General features: G+C 44.3%; 4 protein-coding genes across 4 annotated transcripts; 2 read left to right on the top strand and 2 right to left on the bottom strand.

Moving 5' to 3' along the window:
- Positions 1 to 4,078: 4,078 nt before the first annotated feature.
- Positions 4,079 to 9,054, bottom strand: LOC120663910 (probable lactoylglutathione lyase, chloroplastic). Its single transcript, XM_039942859.1, has 9 exons — positions 8,914 to 9,054; positions 8,564 to 8,780; positions 8,342 to 8,466; positions 8,170 to 8,234; positions 7,136 to 7,348; positions 6,997 to 7,044; positions 5,885 to 5,992; positions 5,659 to 5,799; positions 4,079 to 4,407 (listed from the first exon to the last, which is right to left on the bottom strand). The coding sequence occupies exons 1-9, from the start codon at positions 9,017 to 9,019 to the stop codon at positions 4,309 to 4,311; spliced, it is 1,122 nt and encodes a 373-aa protein (XP_039798793.1). The 5' UTR covers positions 9,020 to 9,054; the 3' UTR covers positions 4,079 to 4,308.
- Positions 9,055 to 9,997: 943 nt separating this feature from the next.
- On the top strand, positions 9,998 to 12,532 carry LOC120663909. The gene is made up of 2 exons (XM_039942858.1): positions 9,998 to 10,254; positions 11,341 to 12,532. Exon 2 carries the CDS (start codon positions 11,402 to 11,404, stop codon positions 12,149 to 12,151), a length of 750 nt encoding a protein of 249 aa, XP_039798792.1. The 5' UTR covers positions 9,998 to 10,254; positions 11,341 to 11,401; the 3' UTR covers positions 12,152 to 12,532.
- An 822-nt stretch (positions 12,533 to 13,354) lies between these two features.
- Positions 13,355 to 15,986, top strand: LOC120663907 (2-hydroxy-6-oxononadienedioate/2-hydroxy-6-oxononatrienedioate hydrolase-like). Its single transcript, XM_039942856.1, has 6 exons — positions 13,355 to 13,566; positions 13,772 to 14,255; positions 14,354 to 14,687; positions 14,979 to 15,077; positions 15,167 to 15,287; positions 15,486 to 15,986. The coding sequence occupies exons 1-6, from the start codon at positions 13,419 to 13,421 to the stop codon at positions 15,698 to 15,700; spliced, it is 1,401 nt and encodes a 466-aa protein (XP_039798790.1). The 5' UTR covers positions 13,355 to 13,418; the 3' UTR covers positions 15,701 to 15,986.
- A 165-nt stretch (positions 15,987 to 16,151) lies between these two features.
- Positions 16,152 to 18,627, bottom strand: LOC120663908. The gene is made up of 4 exons (XM_039942857.1): positions 18,070 to 18,627; positions 17,255 to 17,313; positions 16,825 to 16,881; positions 16,152 to 16,672 (listed from the first exon to the last, which is right to left on the bottom strand). The coding sequence occupies exons 1-4, from the start codon at positions 18,529 to 18,531 to the stop codon at positions 16,567 to 16,569; spliced, it is 684 nt and encodes a 227-aa protein (XP_039798791.1). The 5' UTR covers positions 18,532 to 18,627; the 3' UTR covers positions 16,152 to 16,566.
- Positions 18,628 to 22,954: the final 4,327 nt, after the last annotated feature.

Here is a 22,954-nt window from a genome sequence, read left to right as displayed (position 1 = left end):
CCAGAGTGCCATTTTAAAAGGGTTCCATGTGAACCATCATTCAGGTCGCATATAATATTATGATTTCTAGAGAGATGGCAATGGCTTATGATCCCTTAGAATCAGGCTTTATTTGCCTTGTATATGTCTGCCCCATTACAAGTTATGCTCCACTCTGCACCTTTTGTGGTGCCTTTTTCTCCTTACTGGTGTCTGTTAGTTGGAATGCATGTGGAGCACTGTCTATTTGTTCCAAGGAACCCACTTAAATTCTGATTCTGCTCATGTTTCAGCTGAAAAAGGCATCTTTCACTAACCCAAGTGAGCCTTCATCTGCACTTGTTTATCTCTTATAGCTTGCAGGTTGTCGCGTCCCAAGTGCCGAATTTGTTCGACAGCAAACGCTGAGGTGCACATCAGCTGAGAGCGGGTGATAGGGTTTACAATTCTCACGGATTGGCAGCGTATGGAACAATTCTGGGATCATATGGTATGGTTGTCCAACACTTGACATCCTGTTGTTTTCTAACCCTGAACTCGCCCGTGTAGTTTATAGAGCAGCATCCAGTACCTTTGTAGGCTCTGGATCCCTTTGTTCCCTCCCTGGTGGTCCTGCGATGCCACCATGCCGGTATGATTATTGTAAACCTCTGCTTGATCCCTTTCTTAACTGCTAAAGCCGCGCATTAGGGCCTAGTTTGATGCCTTTGCGCTTCTTTTATGCTCCTGTATGCGGCGGTTTTCTCATTCCACATGTTTCCTTGTCTCCAGATTACTGCTCAGCGATGGGTGAAACCGTGAAGGCTTTTTGGACTGCTTCACTGCTTTCACTTTCACCTTTCTGGAGACATGGCTATGCGTGTTTTTATCGCCTAATTACAGGGGTTACTACCAACCTTTTTCTTGTGCTGGGGAACCACGATTCTCAAGCTGAGGCAAATGTCTCCACAAGTTCCAATCTTGCAGGTCTACATCATTTCTGCCGCGTCTGCGTGCTACTGCACTCATGCGTATTGCATGTCTGTCTGTCTACAAATGCTGCCCCCCTGCGAATGAATGAAATCTTTTTTTCTGAAGTAAGCGAATGAATGAAATCAAGATTCTGTTTTCGATGAATCCATCTCTGTCTTTCAATCCAAGCCCTGTAGATTTTTCGCAGTTGATACCAACTACGCATGCGTGGGAATCTCCCATATTTCTCAAGGAGAAAAAAGAAAAATCTGTTCCCAGCAGTTCTATGAATTCAGTTGTTTGAAGTTGACAGGAAACAGTATTTTACTAGGCACAAATTACCATGCTGTCGAGTGTTGACCTGGCGTCATAACACTTTTTGAGACTGTCAGGTCTGGTATCAACGGCAAAGCAAAACATTTTGTGGCAAGAGTTACTGCGCAAGCTTGACCCCAAACTGGCTGTCTGCTTCTGTGGCAGCTGCAAATGGCCAGCATCGATCTTTGTCTCTTCTACCACTTGCGAGTCACCGTTTGCCACCGTGGACTCGTGGAGAACTATTATTGGTCAAATTTACACGATACTTATCGTTTTCATATCTAAATTGATTGAAATTTGTTTGGTGCGGATTTGAAATCTTCCATAATCTTGTCTCACTTTGATACAGTTGCCCCCAAAATATGTTCGATGAAATAGGGACGAATACTTGCTGCAACCTCGAAATTGTAGTTGTACGTCAGAATATAAATCTAGGAAAAGCAAGGACCAAATAGTCCAAATCCATTATATTTTGGGGAAAAAACAGCAGGAGAAAATGGAGAACAGATCGAGATCCCCCGGGCAGGGTTAAACAGCAAGCACAGTGCTCAAACTCACATGATTTATGCAAATACTACATCATGTCTTTTTTTTCTTTTTCTTCGGTCAAACGAAATAAGTGAAGGCGAAAGGGGGTGGGGTAGAAACGAAATTATGGCCGTGGGCCCCGCCGGTGGGCTTAGGACATAATGATGGAGGCATGGATGCAACGCACCCCCACAGCCCATCGGGCCCCCCCCACCACCACCATCCCATCGCGAGGTGAGAGAGAACCCTGCTGGTTACTAGACCGACTCGCTGGCCGTGGGCCACCAAGAGATGAGGGCCCGCCGTGTCAGCGTGGGCGCACGGGTCGCCTGCCACCGTGGCGAGCGAACGGGCCGTGCGCGCGCGGAGGCCCACGGTGAAGTGGAGCCGTGGCTGCGGGTGAGGGGACACCCCCCACTCCCGTCTCTAACTCCTCGGGGCCCACCGCCGGGAAATAATGCGGCGCGCGGGCGCACCGGCACCCGTTTCCCGCCATACCCACCCTGCTTTTGTCCGGATGACGGGTGGGACCGGATTCCCTTGGCCCACAGGTCACTGGGGCGAGGTTGCGCCGGGTCGGGGCGGGAGGAAAGCGGGCGCCCGGCAAGGGTGGCTGGGCGGATGGCGACGCGGTCGGGGGTGGGGAGCAGAGCAGTGGGGGTGATGGCAACCGTGGAACTTCCCCCGGGAATGGAGCTCTCGCTGTCACTGGGCCCGGGACGCCTGCAGCGGCAGCAGACGCAGCACCGGCGCCTGGCCAGGCCTTGTGTAGATCCTAAAATGCAAAATGTAAAATTTTTATAAATTATTTGTATGATATACTAAATGTAGTTAAAAATAGACTGTAAATCACGAGACGAATCTAATGAGCCTAACTACGACGTGATTAGACACTAAATTGCTACAGTAATACTACAGTAAACATGTTCTAATGATGAATACTTAGGCTCATTAGATTCGTCTCGTAGTTTACAGACGAGATATGTAATTAGTTTTGTGATTAGTCTATATTTAATACTTTAAATATTGAAGATTCATTTTCAAAAATGCAAAACACACAAAATACAAAATAATCTAAACACACCCTGAACGAGGCTTTTAACAGCGGATGTGTGGGGGTTCTATTAATTAATGCCCTTACTTACGCTCTGTGATTTCAACAGGGAATTCACAAAAGTTATTAACCTTGAAATTCTTTTTACTGGACCATAGAATTTGTCTCTTCTTTTCCATGAGAGAGAGAGAGAGGGAGAGTTTCTGTGGAGATTTTGTCTGTTTTCCAAGGGCAGATCTTAGGAAATGTTTGGATCGAAATGCTAATATCCCAAAGAGTTAAACTTCAACACTAGTGTATCCAAATAGAAATAATACTGGAGGGGGCTAAACTTTAGCAAAAGTTTGATCTCCCCCTTTTTCTTGAAGCAAATTGACGGATCAACATTTGTCTCCCAAGAAAATTGACGGATCAACATTTGTCTCCCGTGGGAGGAAGTAGGAAAGGCTGATAATTTGAGCTAAATGATTTGATCGGTTCTGAATAGCCCACATAATCATCAGTTCATCTCATCGTTATCTACATATTTATTGTGCTCACTCATTTTTTTTTTGATAATTAGTAGTGGATTTTTAACAAGGATCCGCCAGTTTGCTAGTATAAAGAACTCAACACGGGAAATCTACCAAATTCAGACATAAACCATCTAATTTGAGTTGGCTAGACTAAAATAATGAAAAATTACCAAGCAGACACTGGTTTTTTTTTGAAATAAAAGGCAAGAGCACTGCCGCATCATATAAGAACGAAGCAAACACCACCACCACACAAACAACGCACACAATAAAACACTACACCACCATAACCTGGGAGAGCCAAAGAGGCCACCCGCGAACCGCGCCGTCGTCACCAACGCAGTGCCACGCCAAAAACCGCAACCCGCTGCAAGCTCAAGTGGCCACCTGAACTCCTCCAGCATGGGCTATCACCATCGAGCCGCACACACACAATCATCGATCCCTCTACTCCATTTGGCTCTCTTCTTTAACAGCAACACTTGAACGGGACGAGAAAACGAAACAGCGATAGCTTAGGCCAGCACCTGATGCGATTCAGTTGGGCTTGCTCCACCAAACGAGGACTGGGCTACGGAGTATAGACTGAAATCACACCGCTTATTGTTGTTTTCACAGGCCTGCCCTGAAACAAGACCTTTTTTTTTTTGCCTACATGAACCATTTCATTGAAACTTCTGCATTCCAAAACCAAGCCCAGTACATGGAACCCTCATTAGGGATAACCAAAAAGTCAGACAAGAAAAAGATGCACGTCCTTGAGAATGAACTGTTAATGAAAATATTCTTCTGTGGAAAAATTGTACATTTGATTTTACTGACAAAAACGGGTTGTGCACCTACATCGCTCCGGATGGTGAATCTATCAACTGTCAATTGTGACGCCGTAGATTGGACGACCTATCTACAATCCTCAGTTCGAGGTGGTGGCTTTTACAAAGATTTTGCTGTCATGCTCAGAACTCACAGGAAAAACTCCTGTTGTACCAAGTTGAGAGTTGAGACCTTCAGCAAAGCTCGTTCTTCCAACTCCTTGAGAAAATCTATGTTATCAACAAACACCTGCAACATGTAAAGCAATGTTATCATTGGCTAGAATGTCATCAGGGAAAAGTGGAACATGAATTATGTAGTTCCAGTACTTAATATGTCCATATTTTCCTTCTGACAGATATACATTCAGTATGTAGTTTGGTTATATGATCAAATTGATGATATACATTCAGTATGTAGTTTGGTTATATGATCAAATTGATGATATACATTCAGTATGTAGTTTGGTTATATGATCAAATTGAGTAAAGTAACAACATTTTTTTTCCTAGTATTCAATAAGCAAATTCAGTTGGAGAAATCAGCAATTAAAAAAATACACCAGATTGTTGTGGTTGCATAACTGTAAATCTAATTAGATTCAACCAATAACGTGGAAACACTATTTATAACGCCTTGCGCATGTTTGAATAATTAACCAAAGCAAAAACGAGCTTTAAATACTTGAATATCAAGTTCACAACATAACAGTATCATTTTTACCATTCCATGTAACACACTTATACAGTAAGTCAGTAACAGAATCATAGGTTCATTAGTTGCTTTGCCAGAGTAACGAATTATTCGTAGTGAGCGTAAACAATAATCAAGAAAATCAATACTAAAGGTGAACACTACGCATGAAAGATTCAGGGAACACTAATGTTACTGGGTGGGTTGAATTTTGAGGCTCAGTTTAGAGCAAACCTAACAAGGTAACTCGGTCAAAGCTATGCTAATTCCACTTGACTGTAAGTAACTTTGAGATTTTCTTCCTTATACAATACTCCCTCCATCCAAGTATGATAGATATATTTCCATATGGCACAATGACCAAGGGCACCAAATGTGCTTATCAATCTCATAAATGCAACAGACTTTTTGTTGGTCCTCCAATGTTTTAACTAGAAACTCCTCGTTTCTAGTGCTATTTATTGTCACAACCCATGCCAATAGCAAATATAGCTATCATTTTTGAACATTTGAAGTTTTGAAATATAGCTATCAAAAGTGGATGGAGGGAGTATTACTTAATATATGCACATCATCAAATGAAGAAAAGAATAGGTAGTCAATCAGTTTTATTTATCCTGTTTTTATCACTGAAAATTTGGACAAAAGGCACTTTAAACTGCATCATCAGGAATCGGCTGGAAATTGAGCACGCATGCCACCTAAGAATAAATAGCGTTTTGTAACAAACAAATTTCCGCATCCCCTCCCACAAAGAAAGAGTAGAAAGGTAGTTTGCCACTAAAAACAGGAGGAAAAGGCACATACCGTCTTCCATCCATCTGGATCTGTGCATGCAGTTATCTTGGTGTTGATGCCAGGTAATGGCCCAGGTTCACGAGTAATTTGTCCACCATTTAGTCGAATTACTTCTGCAGTCTTGTAGACATCATCAGTACTAATAGCAATCTGTAAGGAAATAACGAAACTCCATTAGTGTAGCAAGAGGAAAAGGACCAATCGGACAACACCCGGACAATGAAAGAAAATGTACCTGTGCATAAGCATTTCCCTTATCATATTCCTTGACACCATAGTTGTAGGTCAACTCCAATACAGCACTTTTATCTTCTGGACCATATCCCATCATTGCAATTGTATACTAGAGAAAAGAAACAACAGTTATTTTTACATATGATGAATTACATGAACAAATAGGTGTCACACATTTAAAAATGATGATCTCATACGTATACCATAGCACATGACCAACTCAATGACGAGTATGAAATTTTTTATTTCAAAGTGTTATGAAATAGAGATGGAAGCTACTTGATATAATCATTGTGATACATATTGTTGCAATTAGGCTGCACTCATACAAGGACAGAACACAGCTGGGTTTACAAAGACTGGGCTGGTGTTTTGGTGAAAGCTGCAAATGAAACAGCATAGGCGGATTAGGCTGGTTTCCAACAGGTTGGAGAGGAGAGGAATTAGCAGGCAGGTTATGTTAGACTGAGTGGTTTTGATGGGTTTGGATGATTTCTATTAGAAGGCCCACCAATAACTTTTAAAACTAGCAGTTATTTCTGGTGTCCAAACAAATCGTAAGTAAAAAGCTTCAACAAAACAACACATCGGCTCATCCAGTCCCAAGTCTCCAAACTACAAATGCCATCCAAGGATTTATGTAGCTTCACAAATTTTTCCTCTAATCCAAGCTGAACTTCTTATTTACAATTCGGACATCAATTGTGCCAAGGGTGTTATGACCCCTTCCATGTTTAAGAGCTTTATAGTTATATACTGAATGCAAAAATTGAGGTGAAAACAGTGTCAGCAACCTTGACAGTGGCTGCTATCTAAAGCTTGAGCTAGACCAACGTATGCACATGCACCATAAAATGCACCATGTTTTTGAAAATAGGAATGTTTAAACTACAAAAGAACTGCTTATACCAGAAGAATGAAGTAGAAAATAAAAACACCCACCAAGTACGAAGCTTACAATCATTCCTAACATTAGGATTACAACAAAGATTTGCAATCTAATTTCATCACAAACATGCTTCGCACGCAAGCCTAAACATAGTGCAGAAAAGGAAGGGACAAAATAAAAATGTAATGAGGTTCATTCATAGGGTGGTTAAAGAAGATACCAACCTTGTACTCAGGATTATCTCGCTTGCGAAGAAGTTCCATGCCAAATGCCTTCATAAATATTACAAAATGAATTAATCACAAATTAGAATATTAGAAAAGGAGCAAACTTCAATATCAGTTCCAGTTCATGTCAAGTTACCTTCTCATAGAAATTGATAGCACGATCAAGGTCTCCCACTCGAAGCATTACCTGGCACAAAGGCTCAGGAGTAGGACCTCTTTCTATAAGCTCAAATTTGTAACCATCAGGATCCTCAATAAAGGCAATTACTGATTTCCCACCTTTGACAGGACCTGGCTCCCTTGTTACTGTTCCTCCTTTTGCTTTAATAAGGTCCACAGTTTTTGCAACCTGCAATTTTCACGCATTGAAACTCAAGGTGCCAAACTAGTTCACAATCAAGAGTGAAACGGTAAAATAAATAACAAAAAATGTTGCTAATGTATAAAAATTTCAGTTGTTTCCAATAACTTGATAATACATCATGACTAATTCAAGTGAAAAATATGAGTGTCATGGTAGGAAGTTTCATGCCTTATGGATTGCAAAGAAGATTTTATATTCACAAATAAGAACTTGTGCTTTATAAACATCTGCAGATCTGCTATAGCAAAAAATAATGAAATAAACACCTTCTATGCTTATCTATATTATAAGATTCTTACTTTAATTTTTGACAAAACTGCCAACAGCCAATCAAAGACCCTTTTATCTGTTAAAGCATTGCATCTTGTACCATTTTATCTTTATGACACTCGATGGAGATTAGCTACTGAGATTGGGACTGAGGCTGCCAATTCGGATGGTCCCCAAAAAAAAACTGTATGGGATGTATAAGCACCCGAGGCGAGCCTATGTTATGGGTGCCAAAGTATGTGTCAGGAACACGGTTACATAAATAATATTCAGAGAACTCTTTGATTATACCTAGATGGGTTTGAGTGTCATATGATAATTCCTTAACCCAACAAAGTTTATTTTTATTGAAGGAAACAGAAATACATGTTTGCATTTGGTGCTAAAGCTTGTGGCAAATATGAACTTGGGGTCACACACTATCGAAGGAATCGATAAATGAAATCTTGATAGTTGTGTATGCAACATGGCTGGCTGAAGAAAAATAAGAGCATTATACTACATCATCACAGAGCTGAATGTCTATGTAAGCTTACATCATCAACAGCAATCCCGAAATGGCCGAAACCAGTCCCGATATCATAGCTCTCCACACCATAATCTGCAAGAAAAGGTACCAGATGGGTTCGATATGTTGATCGCATTAGATGACGCACATTATCTGAATGATGGAGATATGGTGAAGCTCTATTGGCAGAAGAAGCTTACTGTAAGTGAGCTCCACAACAAAATGTGAATCCTCAGGTCCGTACCCCAGAAAGGCATTGGTGTACCTCTCCTCCGGGATGTCCCTCTTTCGCAGCAGCTTCATGCCCAGGCACTCCGTGTAGAACCTGCAGGTAAAAACGATAAACCCTCCATTTCCAATTACACTGGAGCAAACAGCAGCGAGCCAAAGCCAACGGTGACAAGCGCCGGGGTGCGTCCTACTTGATCGTCTTGTCGAGGTCGCCGACGCGGTAGACGACGTGGAGCAGGCGCCTCCGGTCCTTCTTGGCCCACTCCAAGGCCTCCTCCTGGCTGACCGCCGTGCCGGCAGAGCCGCCGGGCTCCGCGCCGGCGCACAGCCCGCGCCTCGCCAGCCTCGCGGGCGCCCTCACCGCTCCTCCCACCGCCCTTCCCCCGAACAGGCCCTCGCGCCGCGCCACTGAAACGACAGGAACGGCAAAAACCAAGTGACGTCACACGGGGGACGGACGGGGCAGCCTCCTCACCCGGGAAAAAAAGAGCGGCAGAGGGCCGGCGAGGGGCGTGAGGAAGGGGAAGGACGGGCTGCGTACCGGAGACCGCGGGGAGGCGGAGGCGCGAGGCCGCGAGGTGGAGCGAGGAGGAGGCGGAGGCCGCCGCGGCGGCGGCGAAGGGGAGGGGGAGGAGGAGGCGGGCCATCGTGGCGAGGGATTTGGGGGAGCGAGGAACACGGGACGGGGGAAGGGGGGAGACTCCGAGAGGCCGCTCGCTGCCTCGCTCTATCCCCTGCCCTCCTGGTCGCGGCTTGGATCGGTCGGCGGTCACTGTGGCTGCCAGGTGGGCCCAGTCACGTGAGGTCGCCGCGGTGGGGCCATGACGGCGTCAGGCTTTGTGAGGTCGAGAGGATGGGCCCTGCCCCCAGGACTGCGAAAGGAGCCCAGGTAGAAGAAAGTTTCCTTTCCCGCGGCGCGGCGGGCGAGATCCGGCCCAACCCAACCGCGTGCCACGGATAAGCACCCCAAATTGAACGGGAAAACCTATACATCTTCCGGAAGATTTTTTCCCCCTCACCTTCCCGTGTTTGAGATTCATGCAAAACAGTCACAGCCGTTGGATCCACCCGAACCCTACCTTCCTCCCTCACATTCCTCTCCCTACCAACCCCCCTGCCGCCAGCCGCCAGTCGCACACCCCGCCCGCCCCGCGCCCACGCCGCCTGCTCCCGCTCGCCTGCGTCGCCTGCTCCCACTCGCCTGCGTCGCTGCTGGCTGCTGCACGCCGCCACCACGCCCGCGCGACGCCAGCTGCGCTGCTGCCGCGTGCCCGCGTTGTCACCGCGCTGCCGGCCGCCCGCCCTCCCACCCCGCACCACACGCCGCTTGCTCTTGCTCGCGCGCGCCGCTGCACGGCGCCGCCACGCGTGCGCTGCGCCGCCGCCTCGCACGCGCCTCGCCATCGCACCGCCGGGCGCCGGCGCCGGAGAAGATTGTGTTTCAATATTTTTTCAATATTTGTTCAACATTTTTGAAATACTGACTCAACATTTAAAAAATATTGGGTCAATATTTTCTAAATATTGGTTCAACATTTTCAAATTGTTGATTCAATATTTTCTAATAAATGGATTTTAGTGGGCTTTATAGATGAGTTTTTAACCATCTTCCATGAGATACAGAGCCCAAATTGAACCCGCGTGCCAGCTCATTCCTTCCTTGGTACACAACCCAACCCCGACTTGCTTTTGGCTTCCCGTCTCTCCCCCCCGTTCGTTCGCGCCGGCGCGGAAACCCCGCGCTCCCAGCCCTAGATCCCATCCGCTCTCCCGTCCGTGCTCACCGCATCCTCCCCTCGCCGCCGCCGCCGCTACGGCCCCGCCACGCTCGCGCGACTGGGATCCATTCAGGCGGTCGATTGGCTCCTCGTTCCCTTCGCTGGTAAGTAAACCCTAGGTCACTCGGGCGGGGTTTTTGGTGTTTGAGTCTATCCGTTTGCCCGCGAATCCAAGCCTTTCTTCCTGAGTTTGTTGGATGGAGGGGTCCGCGAATCAATTGATGGATGGAAGGGCGCTCCCTTCCGTCCACTTTACCAACAGATTTGTTTGATCCACCGCCGCGGGCGGAGTACTAACTTGGAGTTTGTTTTCCGATTTTTCTTTGAGGGGGGGGGGGGGGGGGGGGGAGGTTTAGGTAAACCCCCAATGCCTCGTGGGCTCCGCTGTCACATACCATTTGCGGTTACAATTTTTTGGGGTTTAGCTGAATGCTTCAATTTACCTGAAACAGAGCTGCATATGGAGTATGCATGTTCCTAGTTTGGAGAATTCGCGGTTTAGGGTGGCCAATGGATTTGGCTTCTGCACGAAATGAATATTATCTCATGATCTAAAATTTTTTTAGATAAAGGATCTCATGATCTAACATGAACGCCACGTGATTTCGTTTCGTGTTTCTGCGTGATGCACCATTTCTGTACAATAGGAGTTAGCGGTCATGCTCATGTTGAGGCGTTACATGTTTTCTGCAGATTGAGCATTCTATTATGCACTATAAGCTGTTTTGTATATTTGTAGTTGGTATTGATTTTTAAAAGTGTACGTCCAACTGTATATCTGTAGTTCAACCTGAGTGATGGGTGAATTGTTCATTTCCTTTCTTATGGAGGCTTGAGGGATCGTACCTCATCTAAAGCGTTTTAAATGTGTGAAAAGGAAATTTCAGTTATCCCAAAGGATGTAACACTTTATTTAACTTTTTCCAAAGAGCTTTTAGCAGGTTACATGCTTATGGCATATGTATTTGCTTAACAGTGTTATACATTGATTAGAAAACTGGCTTGCTGAACTTCTTGTTTGTGATGTTCAGTTTTCATAGTTATGCTTATTGCTGATTAAGAAACATGTATCTGTTAGCATAATATCTAGTAGTATATGTTTACGCCCATATATTTTTCTTAGGTTCTGCATCTTTTGTTACCATGAATTGTCTATGGTGTTAAGTTTTGTATTGTTTGTTGTCTTGCAGGTTCTGGTACTTCACTGTTGTGTCAACATTATTACTGAAATATTATTGTTTTCCCTACCATATGGGGTTTGAGTCCATATCACCTCTACCAGAAGATCATGCAGTGGATATAAGTGAGGTTGAAACCTCGCAAGTTATGAGCTGTGATTCAACAGTCATAGAAAAGGTGGAAAAGTGCCTGAGTGAGGAACCTTTTCTGCTAGTTCTTTCGGAAAATAAGGAAAACAAAGAATCCGTTGGTACAACTTGTTATCTTGATAATATTGCTGAGGCCATCACTCCTATGGGAGATGCACTTGAATTGTCTATCTCAAGTGAGGCTCCAGATGTGGGCTGTGAGACACCGCGAGAAAGCATCTTTGATCCTTTTGCTCCAGGACCAGATGTGGCGGCGTGGGCACCAAAGAAGCAAGTAATTAGTGGTGCAGAAGTTACTTCCCGCCGGATGCTAAATTTTGATTCAGGTGACTTTCCGGTTAAAAGGTTAAGTTTCGATTGGAGTGATTCTGAAGAGGAGGATGAATATCTCCAAGTGATTCAGAAGATGATCCTTGATCTATTTATTTCAGATGTTCCTCTTGATCAGCAGGAAGGGTCTGAAAAGATCGTGATAGATTCAAGACTATATGAAAGCTGTAAGACACCTGATTCAAAGCCTCTACTTAATGGCATTGCATCCACATGCCCATCTGCACCTTTGAGACCATCACATAAAGTGTTAAAACTCAGCCCAAGCATTTGCCGGAAGATTGACTTCGATGCAGTCAGTGATTCTGTGAGTCCAAGATCTTCAGTCATTAAAGAAGATTGATGGGCCTGCCCCTATCGATTGACAAGTAATGAGCTGTGCATTTTGGGACTGAATAAAACATCCTGATGACGCCCTGGGAGCGGCATTTGGTACTGTTGTTGGCTGCCTATCTAACAATCTCATGTATCAGTACTATGCCATTGTGGTAACTTAGCTAACCCTGGACCTCTAGGGATGATTGCTAATGTTAGAGAAGTAGCAAGCAGTTTAAGTTATACATGTAATCTATTTTATTTTCCTATTTTTATTTTTTCTTTTGTAACTGGCCCAGTGGTACCTCCTAGATTTATATGAGTGCATGTGGTCTCTGACCGTGTGTTTTGTAAATCTTAATGTTAAATGACTAGTTCTGTCCGAATGAAGTAATCTCACTTAGATGCAGCTTCTTCGTGTTTAAATCCTTCTCTTCACTCGTCCAAGGTTTTTCGGATGGTGCAGTGGCAACTGGCAAATACTCCCCGTTTTTAAATATATGACACCATTGACTTTTTTCGTTTGACTATTCGTCTTTTCTATAAATATTTATGCAAATAGTCAAATCTTCAAGTTAGATTCAAGAGACTTTTGATAATAGATGTAAAGGTACTCATTTTACTTCATTTAACTAATTGATTAATTAAATAATATTGGTTAAAGTTGAAGAAAATAATCAACGGTGTCATATAAAAAAAGAACTGAGGGAGTATGTCATTGATTAGTTTTATGCGAATGTGTTGTTTGCGAAGCATTTCCTTTAATTTTCTACTGTACGAAAACATTGTCGCTATTCCTATATATATAAAAAAGAAACATGCCGCTATTAGCAGGCTGCTCCCGCAAATCAAATTCTGCGATAGCAACCTGATTATTGTCGTCATCCAAAAATCATACTACCTCCGTCCCAATGATTATTGTCGTCATCCAAAAATCATACTACCTCCGTCCCAATGTTTGACCATTAGTCTTATTCAAAAAATTTAAAAAAAAATAAAAATAATTAAGATATACTTCAAATATATATGATGATAAAATATATCATAACAAAATAAATAAAATTTTTATAAAATTTTTAAATAAGATGAATAGTCAAACATGATCAGCAGAAGTCAACAAATATTTATATTTTTGGGACGGAGGTAGTACTATTTTTTGTGATAATGCGCTAACAATGAACGGCTAGTTTTCGGACAAGTGGATCAGTGGATGTGTCTATGTGTGTGTGACTGCAGTGTGGGACCGAGAAAATCCCAGAGCAGGTAATCCGTCTTCCCGCCGGCCGGATTATCAGATGCCGTCGCTACTCTCCCACCGGCCCCCACCCGCCGCCGCCCACCTCCGCGCCGCTGCGCCCGCCTGGACGCAGCCGCTTCACGCGCGCCGGCGGGCCGGTCCTCCCCAAGCCTCCGCCTCCGCCTCCGCCTCAGCCGAGTTCCCGGGTACCTTTTCTCTTTCTTTCTGATTTTATTTTTAATCTTTGGATGAAGATGCTTAAATGGGCGTTTCCTTGGGCAAAGTTTCTCCAATTTGCATCTCTTTTCCTCCCACCATGTGAGATGCGAATTCATCCACGAAAATATTGGACTTTCCCCTAGCAAGAACCCCAGCATGACACTGCAGTATTAAACACCGGAGCAAATGCAGGATCCGTTCCAGGCGGTGCCCAGATGCCGCCCCTCCGGCGCCGGCGCCGGAGCGTGGCCGGCATCGACCAGGACGAGCTCCTCGACCCGGAGGCCCTCGCCGACCCGGACAGCAGCTTCTACGAGATCAACGGCGTCAGGCTCCACCACAAGGTGTGCAGCCACGAGGATGAGGACTCACCAAGCGACCAATCCTCGGACGCCACTGTCTCAGCTCCTGGCCAGAGTCGGATCAGCCTTCCCATACTTCTGCTTCACGGCTTCGGCGCCTCGGTGTTCTCCTGGAGCCGTGTCATGCGGCCACTGGCCCGCATTGCCGGTGCCAAGGTCCTTGCATTCGACCGGCCAGCGTTTGGGCTGACGTCCCGGGCAAGCTGGTCCGGTGATGACAGCAAGCCTCTCAACCCGTACTCCATGGCTTTCTCGGTCATGGCCACATTGGCATTCATCGACTACCTTGGCGCCGAGAAGGCTGTCCTTGTCGGGTACTAAAACACAGTATGAAATGCATCGTTCTTAATTTCTGTCTACGTGCATTGTTTTGTGCGATGTAATTGGCATGTGTCATGATCTTGTTCGCCAGGCACTCAGCTGGCTGCCTTGTAGCAGTGGATGCATACTTTGAGGCACCGGAACGGGTCGCTGCTCTTGTGCTAGTTGCACCAGCAATATTTGCACCGAGGAAGGGAGTGAAAGATAGCGGTACAGGGGAACAGGAAGGGCAAAAGCAGAGTGTTCCCAATGATGAAAATTCACCTCTCAATCTCTTTGCTAGTATTTGGGGTGGATTTTTGGCGCTATGCAAGCACATTGCAGGACTTGTTTCCAAGATGATAATGGCAATAGGAGGCGTAGTTCAAGCTTTGTATGTTAAAGCTCTTGTTGCTTTTCTTCGATCATCATTGGGTGCGATGCTGGTAAGGATCTGTCGAGCTAATTGCTAATATTTAGGTAACGAAAATTACTTTTGCTAGGTTATTTTTATTAGATTTGCCGGTTCAAATTGTTAGAATTCAGAACTTAATTTGTTTACACTTACGCAACTATAGCGTTGGCTTGCTTTTGTTTGCACAAACTGACATAATCCTAAATGTGCACAAGAGAAGATGTTTACTCGAACTGAAGTGTGTTATGTTGATATGTGAATGTAATAATGTATGCATCCAAATTTTTGCCTCATTGTTCCTGATTGGACTTTGCTGTCCTAGATAAGATGGGTCATGGATAAATTTGGAATACTAGGCGTCCGTAATGCATGGTATGACGCAAGCAAAGTAACTGATCATGTCATACAAGGGTACACAAAGGTGAGATTCTAAGCCACAATTTAGAAAACTCTCAGTTATCCAATATTTAGTCATGGTGTAATATGTGCAAACTCTGCTGGCCTTTTCAGCCGCTAAAATCCAGGGGTTGGGAGACTGCTCTTCTGGAGCACACCATATCCATGATCATAGATTCTGCATCAGCGACTAGAGTACCAGTTTCTAAGAGGCTTTCTGAGATCTCATGCCCAGGTTATTCAATTAATTTTCTTTGAGGATATACAGTTAAGAAAAACTAGGTCTATTACTCAACTAAAACATTTGATAGTATATCTTTCTGAAGGAAACGTTTTGGAAAAAATTTCGATAAGGCTTTGGGGTAATGTAATATGAGACTCATAAACAACATGATCCTCAATCCTGAAAATTTTATTGGTCTTATCATTGCAGTGCTAGTGGTGACTGGTGATACTGACCGCATTGTTCCTGCTTGGAACGCTGAGCGTGTAGCACATGCTATACCTAGGGCAAGCTTTGAGGTGATCAAGAGTTGTGGGCACTTGCCCCAGGAGGAAAGACCTGAAGAATTCCTGTCAGTCGTTGGAAGGTTTCTACGGACAGTGTTCCGAACTCCAAATGAGCAGGTGTTCCAAGCAGCAGTATGACACTATGTTGATTCATACATGCAACACACAGATTTGCGGATTGGAGATACGAAGAGAAATACTGTAAAGCAAAAGAACTACTGAAGATGGGTCGGCTGTAATTGTGGGAAATTTAGGGGTTCAATTGGAATTTATTGCATCGTAAGGTTTGTTAGAATAACTGATTTGTATAAGTATCAACCTCCCATAAATCTTGTATATACACTTAGAAATGTGAATTGTATCTACCTTGATTAAGCAATCTTTTTTGGTTCATCCTTCTACCATTATTGGTAGAAGCAGCACACTAATTAATCTTGGAGAAATTGCAGTGCCAGCAAGGGCTTATTCGACGGGCTCCCTGAATCCTGTTCCAAACCGTTAACAATAGAAATATAAAATTGAATCAAATCTCAGAAATTTTGTAGAGTAGCACCTCATCTTAACACCCACTTTAAGCACACCAGGAACATATAAAAGCTTAAAGTTCCCTTCCTTTCATATACTATCTGTTCAATTACATTTGCAAACAGATGTGAAAAATGTCCTTAAAAAAATGTCGAACTGGTAAAATATTTGAATCAGTAGAAACATTCAGTTTATACACATGTATCTCTCGAATTACAATATGTTTTACAGCCAGTGGTAGTTTGAAGTTTTAAACAGATGTTGATCTGAACACTGAAAAATATGATATACAATGACTTCTCCAAACTCATCTTGTGGTTACTCCCTCCAAATCTCCAATAGGGCAAACTGAGATCACTGACATCTCATGACACCCTTTTTGCTGGCAGTAGTGCTTTCAAACAGCAAGAGTAAACACCAGCAGACAAGCCATCATATCGACCAGTCATCGTGCAAATTGGTGATTTTCTGTATGTACTCTATTTGTGTGTGTTTTTATGATACAACATTTCCACGTTTCTAGTATACAACATTGTTGTTGAACCCATCATATCATCACCAAAACCACAAGCTTCAAAAAACGACCTGCAAGAGGCACCAAAATGAATAAACATCACCATGCAACGGTGAAGATTAAGTGAACCACATCTTCACATTTACTGATAATGATATGTCATTAAATACGAAAAAAACAATGAAACTCATGCAACATCTACCAATTTAGATGAATGCCGTACCTCTCCTTTTCTGTACATAATGCGGAAATGTCATATATACCTCTGCTATGAAGTACCCTGCATATATTTTTTCCAGCAAAAGACAATTAGATGAAGCTCTAACTTTGGACCAGACAATTTATTACAGGTTACAAGTATTTTTACTGATCAATGAAGTATTTCACATCAAACGTATTTGCCTGTTATCTTGTGAATAGTTGATTCGGAGATCCATTTATTATTGGTTGAACACATAATATGGTTAGAAAATCACTTTGTATCTGTAGGCTAACGGCCAACTGTGCTGCTATATTGGAGCTTCAAAACTAATATGATCAATAGCAACTGTAATAGGAACATGACGCACTGATTGTCTGGTGCTGCTAGTTTGCATATTCTACTTGTATGATCATATATATAACAATTTTTACAATAAATTCAAGTAAGTTACCTTGTAATTTTGTCCACTATTTTTTGGCCAATTCCTCTCCTCTGTAGTGATGGATGTACCTGGAAGTCACTGAAGATAGTCATATGAACACATGCGACAGGGCTATAAGTTTTTCTACCCTTTCCAGGACTAGAAATAGGATATTAAAGCTAGGTTGCTGTGCCTCGACAGGACTACTCGAACACAAATATTACATACTTTGATGCTTAGCATTTCATTTCAATCCATTCAAACTTTCGAACACACTTGCCAAGTTGCACTGAATGCCACAAAGAAAATTTCATCACAAATGCACAACAAGAGCACACACAGTTGGTTCATTTGTACAAGATAACTGACTATTAACAGACGAGTACAGAAAGAACTGCATCAGCATTGTAAGAAGTACATGCTATTCCGGTGTTCCCCATCAATGCAGAAAGTTTATTCTTCTGTACTTCATTTTTTAGTCAAAGGCCTAACCTGATATAGCATTGCGACAGAACCAATGTTTTTTTTTTCTATTTGCAATGTAATTGAGCGTGATAGATTTCTACTGTACTTTCTGAGTAACTGCAGCCTTGTATTCTTAGTTGATTAATAGATGAAATCTGCTAGTCGTTCCAAGGTACCAGTTCGATCATCCATCAGAAACTAATGAGAATCCAGAAATGTCTTCATGAATTCCAAATAATCAGAATCTTTGCAAGAATATGTTAATGCCTATCAGGGAGTATGATCGAGAACTAAATAGAAAAAGAGGAACTTCACAAGTTTCTGCGCACGGAATCAGGGAGCGTCCCCATTGCCGATCACTGCAGAAGATCGAAGATTACCACGACGTCATGGACGGAGGCAGTGAGCCCGAGGTCGGAAACAGCGCGCCCGAATCCGACAAGCTGCTGCTCCCCCTGCCGGCCGAGCCTTAGGTCCAAGCCCAGGCCCAAGAAGCTCTGTTCCTCCCCCTCCCCTTCCCCGGCGTCAACCAAGTACCTGGCGCCGCAGAAGACGGACACGACGATGAAGCTGTGCGCGATGGCCGTCCGCAGCTTTCCGAGGTCGACATGCTGGACGGGGGAGGCCGGCGCCGCCGGTGAGAGGCGCAGCGCGCAGGAGTGGGCGCAGGCGAGCATGAGGGCCTGGAGGTGGGCCGGGTCGACGAGGGCCGGGTCCATGGAGATGGAGATGGGCGGCGGGGTGCGGGCTCTGGGGTTGATGGGCTTCGGGCCGGAGGGGGTCGGGGTCCGGGAGAAGAGAGCGAGCGTGGTGAGGCGCGCGACCTTGGCGGTAGCGGCCATGGCGGAGCAGTGGTTCGCCGGGAGAACAGTGGCGCGGTTGGGCTGACGATAACAATGAGGTGGGGTACTGGTCTTCAGTTGGAGGCCTCTGCTCTGCACTGAACTGAAGCAGGCTGCAGGGAAAATTAGGATATGGGAAATTAAGAATAATATAACATGCGTGCTAATTCAGCAATCAAAAGTAAAACACTACTCCATCCAAAAAAATCATTCTAGAATTCAAATTTTATCTCAAAACATATCGTCTTACTCTATTTAATTTGTACATACGAATGTAAGAATCAATTAGTGCGAAATATGGCTAATAAATAAGGGGCAAGTAAGGTCATTTTTATCATTTTTTAATATGTTCTAAAATTTTCAAAGTGACTTATTTTTTGGAATGGGGAGAGTACTCACCATCGAAAAATACTAATGTTCACCATATTTAAAGCAAATGATGGATGGTTAAAAGGATTCATCCACAGTTTGCAGGACAGTGAAGCTCGAAGAAGCAGCCCCATGTCAAAATAAAAAAAAAATAAACCAACTTTTACACAAACGACTCCACAAAAATATGCTTTTACTCACGCTGCTTCAGATGACCGGCCACAGTCAAATGAACCAACCATTCTTCCGTCCAGGGATCACCAAAACTCAACATATCACAATGCTAGGGGCCTAGGGCCTTCAATGCTGTGATAGCCATCATCTCAGAGGAAAACCGGTGTGTTTCGGCAATATGCCAATACATATGTGGTCTACAAAGTCGGTGATAGAAAAATAAGACAAATCATAGCTCATAGGTATGCTGTCAGAAGATGTCAAACAAGTAGTATACAATTTTCATATAAACTTTATCTCCATCCAGATTCATCATATGAAAAAAAAAGTTATAAATTTTTTTTAGATGTGCTGCCCATAGAAGGGAAATTCCGCCGGTTCAACTAGAGGTAAAGTGGGGCATAGTAAATTCCACCATTTCAGTTGGCGTATATATTTGTAATTTTTTATTAATCACATATTTTTTCAAAACAATTATAAAATAGAAAAGAAAAATTCCTAGCCTTTTTTTAAGAATCAAATTCCTAGCCTGTTGGCGCAAAAGAACTAAACAGGCAGTCAGGCCTTACCGAGCTTGGGCCACTTGTGTGGCACAGCCCGTTAAGGGCACGTACGCCCCATCATACTCCATTGCCGCCAGCAGCAGCCGCTGCGCGCTGCTCCGTCCGACCCTCCCCACTCCACCATTGCCGCTGCCGCACCCTTCGGCCTAGCTCGACGGTGGTCGGTGGCCCCTCCTCCTCCTCCCACCCCGGCCTCCCTTTCACAATGAACGGTCCCCAGTATAGGATGGACGGTCCAGATGAGAACCTCCATGGTTCCAGGGTGTATAAAATCCTGGTTCGCCGTGGGGGAGGACGCCAACACCAGCGACTGATACTCTGAAAGGGTAGTACGCGAGCACCTCAAAGCTGCACAATCCACCGGGAACCATGGCCATCATGTAGAGGCTGTCGGTGTGGTCACCACACAGTTTGTTGCCAAACATAGCAGAGTCCACATCTGGGTGGATCTCGAAGTCAGCCCTGGCGTGGGCAGTGGTACGGGGGGTGGAGATAGCAGGGCCAGTTCAGTTCAGGCATGCTCAGGAAGGAGTGTAACTCAGGGTTGTACATGGTGGCGAAGCCACCAGCATCGGAGCAGAGGACCTTGCTCTCGCCGAAGAGTGCAAGAGGTGACCTGTGTGGTGAGTACATGCGTGTGGCTCGGGTTAAGCTCCCTCTCCCTCGTAGCAACCTGACATGCTCCTTAGATTTTGTCTCTGCTGCCTTGGCTTCTTCCCGTGATGGGTAGAACAGCCTCGCGATGTCCATGCTGGTCAGTGCGTACAGGTCAAGACCGTCGCGTAGCACCAGATGCAGAGACTGACGGCTCAACCTTGGCAAACTTATGTTTGATTTAGTTCACCTGATCCTTCAATGGTAAATTGAGAAAACTGTGTCAAACTAACCAAATGATACAAAGAGATGTGATAAATCACGGAGAAGATTAACTGAAGTCGCACATCTCTTCAATAAAAGATCACTGCTATGTCATTTAAGAGAGGAGAAGCAAATCCGAGTTCTTACAAGTACGATATTACATAAAATGAAATGAATTCAAACTCTAGAAAATCAAACTTAAGCACTGAATGAAACTGATATCAATTTAGTTCAGTCTGCTAGTCTGGCACATAATTACAAAAATAAATTTCAGCTTATCATCAGGGACAGACAGAGGGCCACTTCCACCTCCTTGGGCTGAATATCTAAGCCTGAGCCCGTCCGACGTCCAAGCCCGACTGACCAGGCTTTTTTTCATTTTTATATTTAGAAAAATTAAAATTTCAAAAATATATGGCCGTTCTAAGAAATCTCAAAAATGGCCCCTGTCGCCCATGGGGAGGGCAACAGGCCCCCTGTCGCCCAGGCAAGGGGCGACAGGCTTTTTTGTAAAAAAAAAATTTGCAAACCGGACCTCGGTTAGTGTGGCACGGGGCTCGGGGCCGGTCACCCCCAACGGGCGACAGGCCCATCCTCGAGCGACAGGGTCCCCCTCTATATAAGCCCCCCACCCCCATTCCCTCTCATTTGAGCCCAAAAATTCCACCAAAAATCCAGAAAAAAAGAGGGGTCAGGATAAGGGAAGCGGCGAAGCCCTGCCGGATTGCGCACTTGTGATCTGCAGTTAATTATATTTGAATCCATTGATATTGTATAGCAATTTAATATAATTAGTGTTATAGTAGAACAATTTAAGTACAAGGTCGAGGATATAATTAATTTTTGGATAGTGAAATATAGAATTGTAAATTTATAATGACAGTACCTTATTGATATTACAGCATAAGGCAATGGCTGCCTCCAATTTTGAAGGATTTTCATGGACCGAAGAAAAATCTAGCATAATACTTGATATCATGACACATCTTTTAATCAGTAAGAAGTTGGATCCATTAGCGGATGGTACGATAGAGATGGTGTTGTCCAAAATAGTAGAATTTAAAGATTTCACAATATTTCGAGGTATTACAACGCAAGATGTAAAGGGACACATGCTAGAACGTCGGAATATATACATGAGAGTATGTGAACTAGCGAATCATCCTAATGTCATTGGATTCTTACAAAGTTCTTGTAAGATATGGATGCGGCCAGAGGTGTATGAGATGTACATTAAAGTAACTCTCATTCAGTTCTAATTCCGTCCGTCATTTGGAATCTATATTTAGGACACGGAGTTGATTAACAAATCGATACCAAATTTTCGTAAATTGGTATGTATCTTCGGTGGACTTATGCTGCAAACTAGGCGAAGGAGGTGGAGAAGATCTTCGGATGATAGTACTTGGCCTCCACAAGAACAGATGACCGGAGGTTCATCAAGTCATGCTGCAGCACCTCAAGCACCAAGTTGTGTTAACTGGGATGACGACATGGATGACTTCATGCCCCCCAAACCATGGCCTCCAACACATGATGTTCCTCCCCCTGTACATGAACCTAGATCCAGAAAAGAGAGAAAGGGAAAGGGAAGAGGTTCGTCAAGTCATGCTGCAGCACCTCAAGCACCAACTTGTGTTAACTGGGATGACGACATGGATGACTTTATGCCCCCCAAACCATGGCCTCCAACACATGCTATTCCTCCCCCTGTACATGAACCTAGATCCAGAAAAGAGAGAAAGAGAAAGGCAAGAGGTTCGTCGAGCCATACTACACCACCTGCAGCACCACCATCTATCAACTGAGATGACGACCTAGATGATTTCATACCATGATCTATAACATATGATGTTCATCGGTTTAAGATGTATTCGCATTTAGTATTGTTAATGTTGTATTATACTGTATGTCTCGTACCTAACTTGCATTCACTGGACATGTACATAATGTCGAGTTTGGATCGTAGTTAGTCCTAATGGAGCATCGAAGCATAAACATATCATCTATCGTATGTAATGGAAAATACGAGAGTGATCAGAGGCGAATGTTGAAGTGTACAAATAAGCGGTCCACAGCTATCTCATTACAAAGAAACATTAGAGATACAAACATCGGATATATCTAACCACCCATAGGGCGTCAGACCCTCTTAGCCCTCTGTTGGGCACGGACATGGCCCTCGGAGTAGGTGTGACGATCCGGAGACCTGATGATGAGGACACCACGAGTACGTCTACACCAGCAGCACCTTCTCTAGCGTCTCCAGATGCACCTCCACCCCAGGCGCCACCTTCTGGGCCAATCACTCGGGCACGTGCAAGAGAATTGAACTTCGTCATGCTACTGAAGAATGAAGGCCCAGAAGAATAGAAGCTGGCCCAACAGAGGCCCTTATGTGGGCGCCTAGGGCTGCGCCCTCCCCCTTTGCCCTGGACACCAGGGGCGGCGCCCCATCT

The sequence above is a fragment of the Panicum virgatum genome, chromosome 3N (genome assembly GCF_016808335.1).
Source record: "Panicum virgatum strain AP13 chromosome 3N, P.virgatum_v5, whole genome shotgun sequence".
Taxonomy (NCBI): domain Eukaryota; kingdom Viridiplantae; phylum Streptophyta; class Magnoliopsida; order Poales; family Poaceae; genus Panicum; species Panicum virgatum.
The sequence above is the reverse complement of the archived record's forward strand: the minus strand, read 5'-3'. Positions and strand labels throughout refer to the sequence as shown.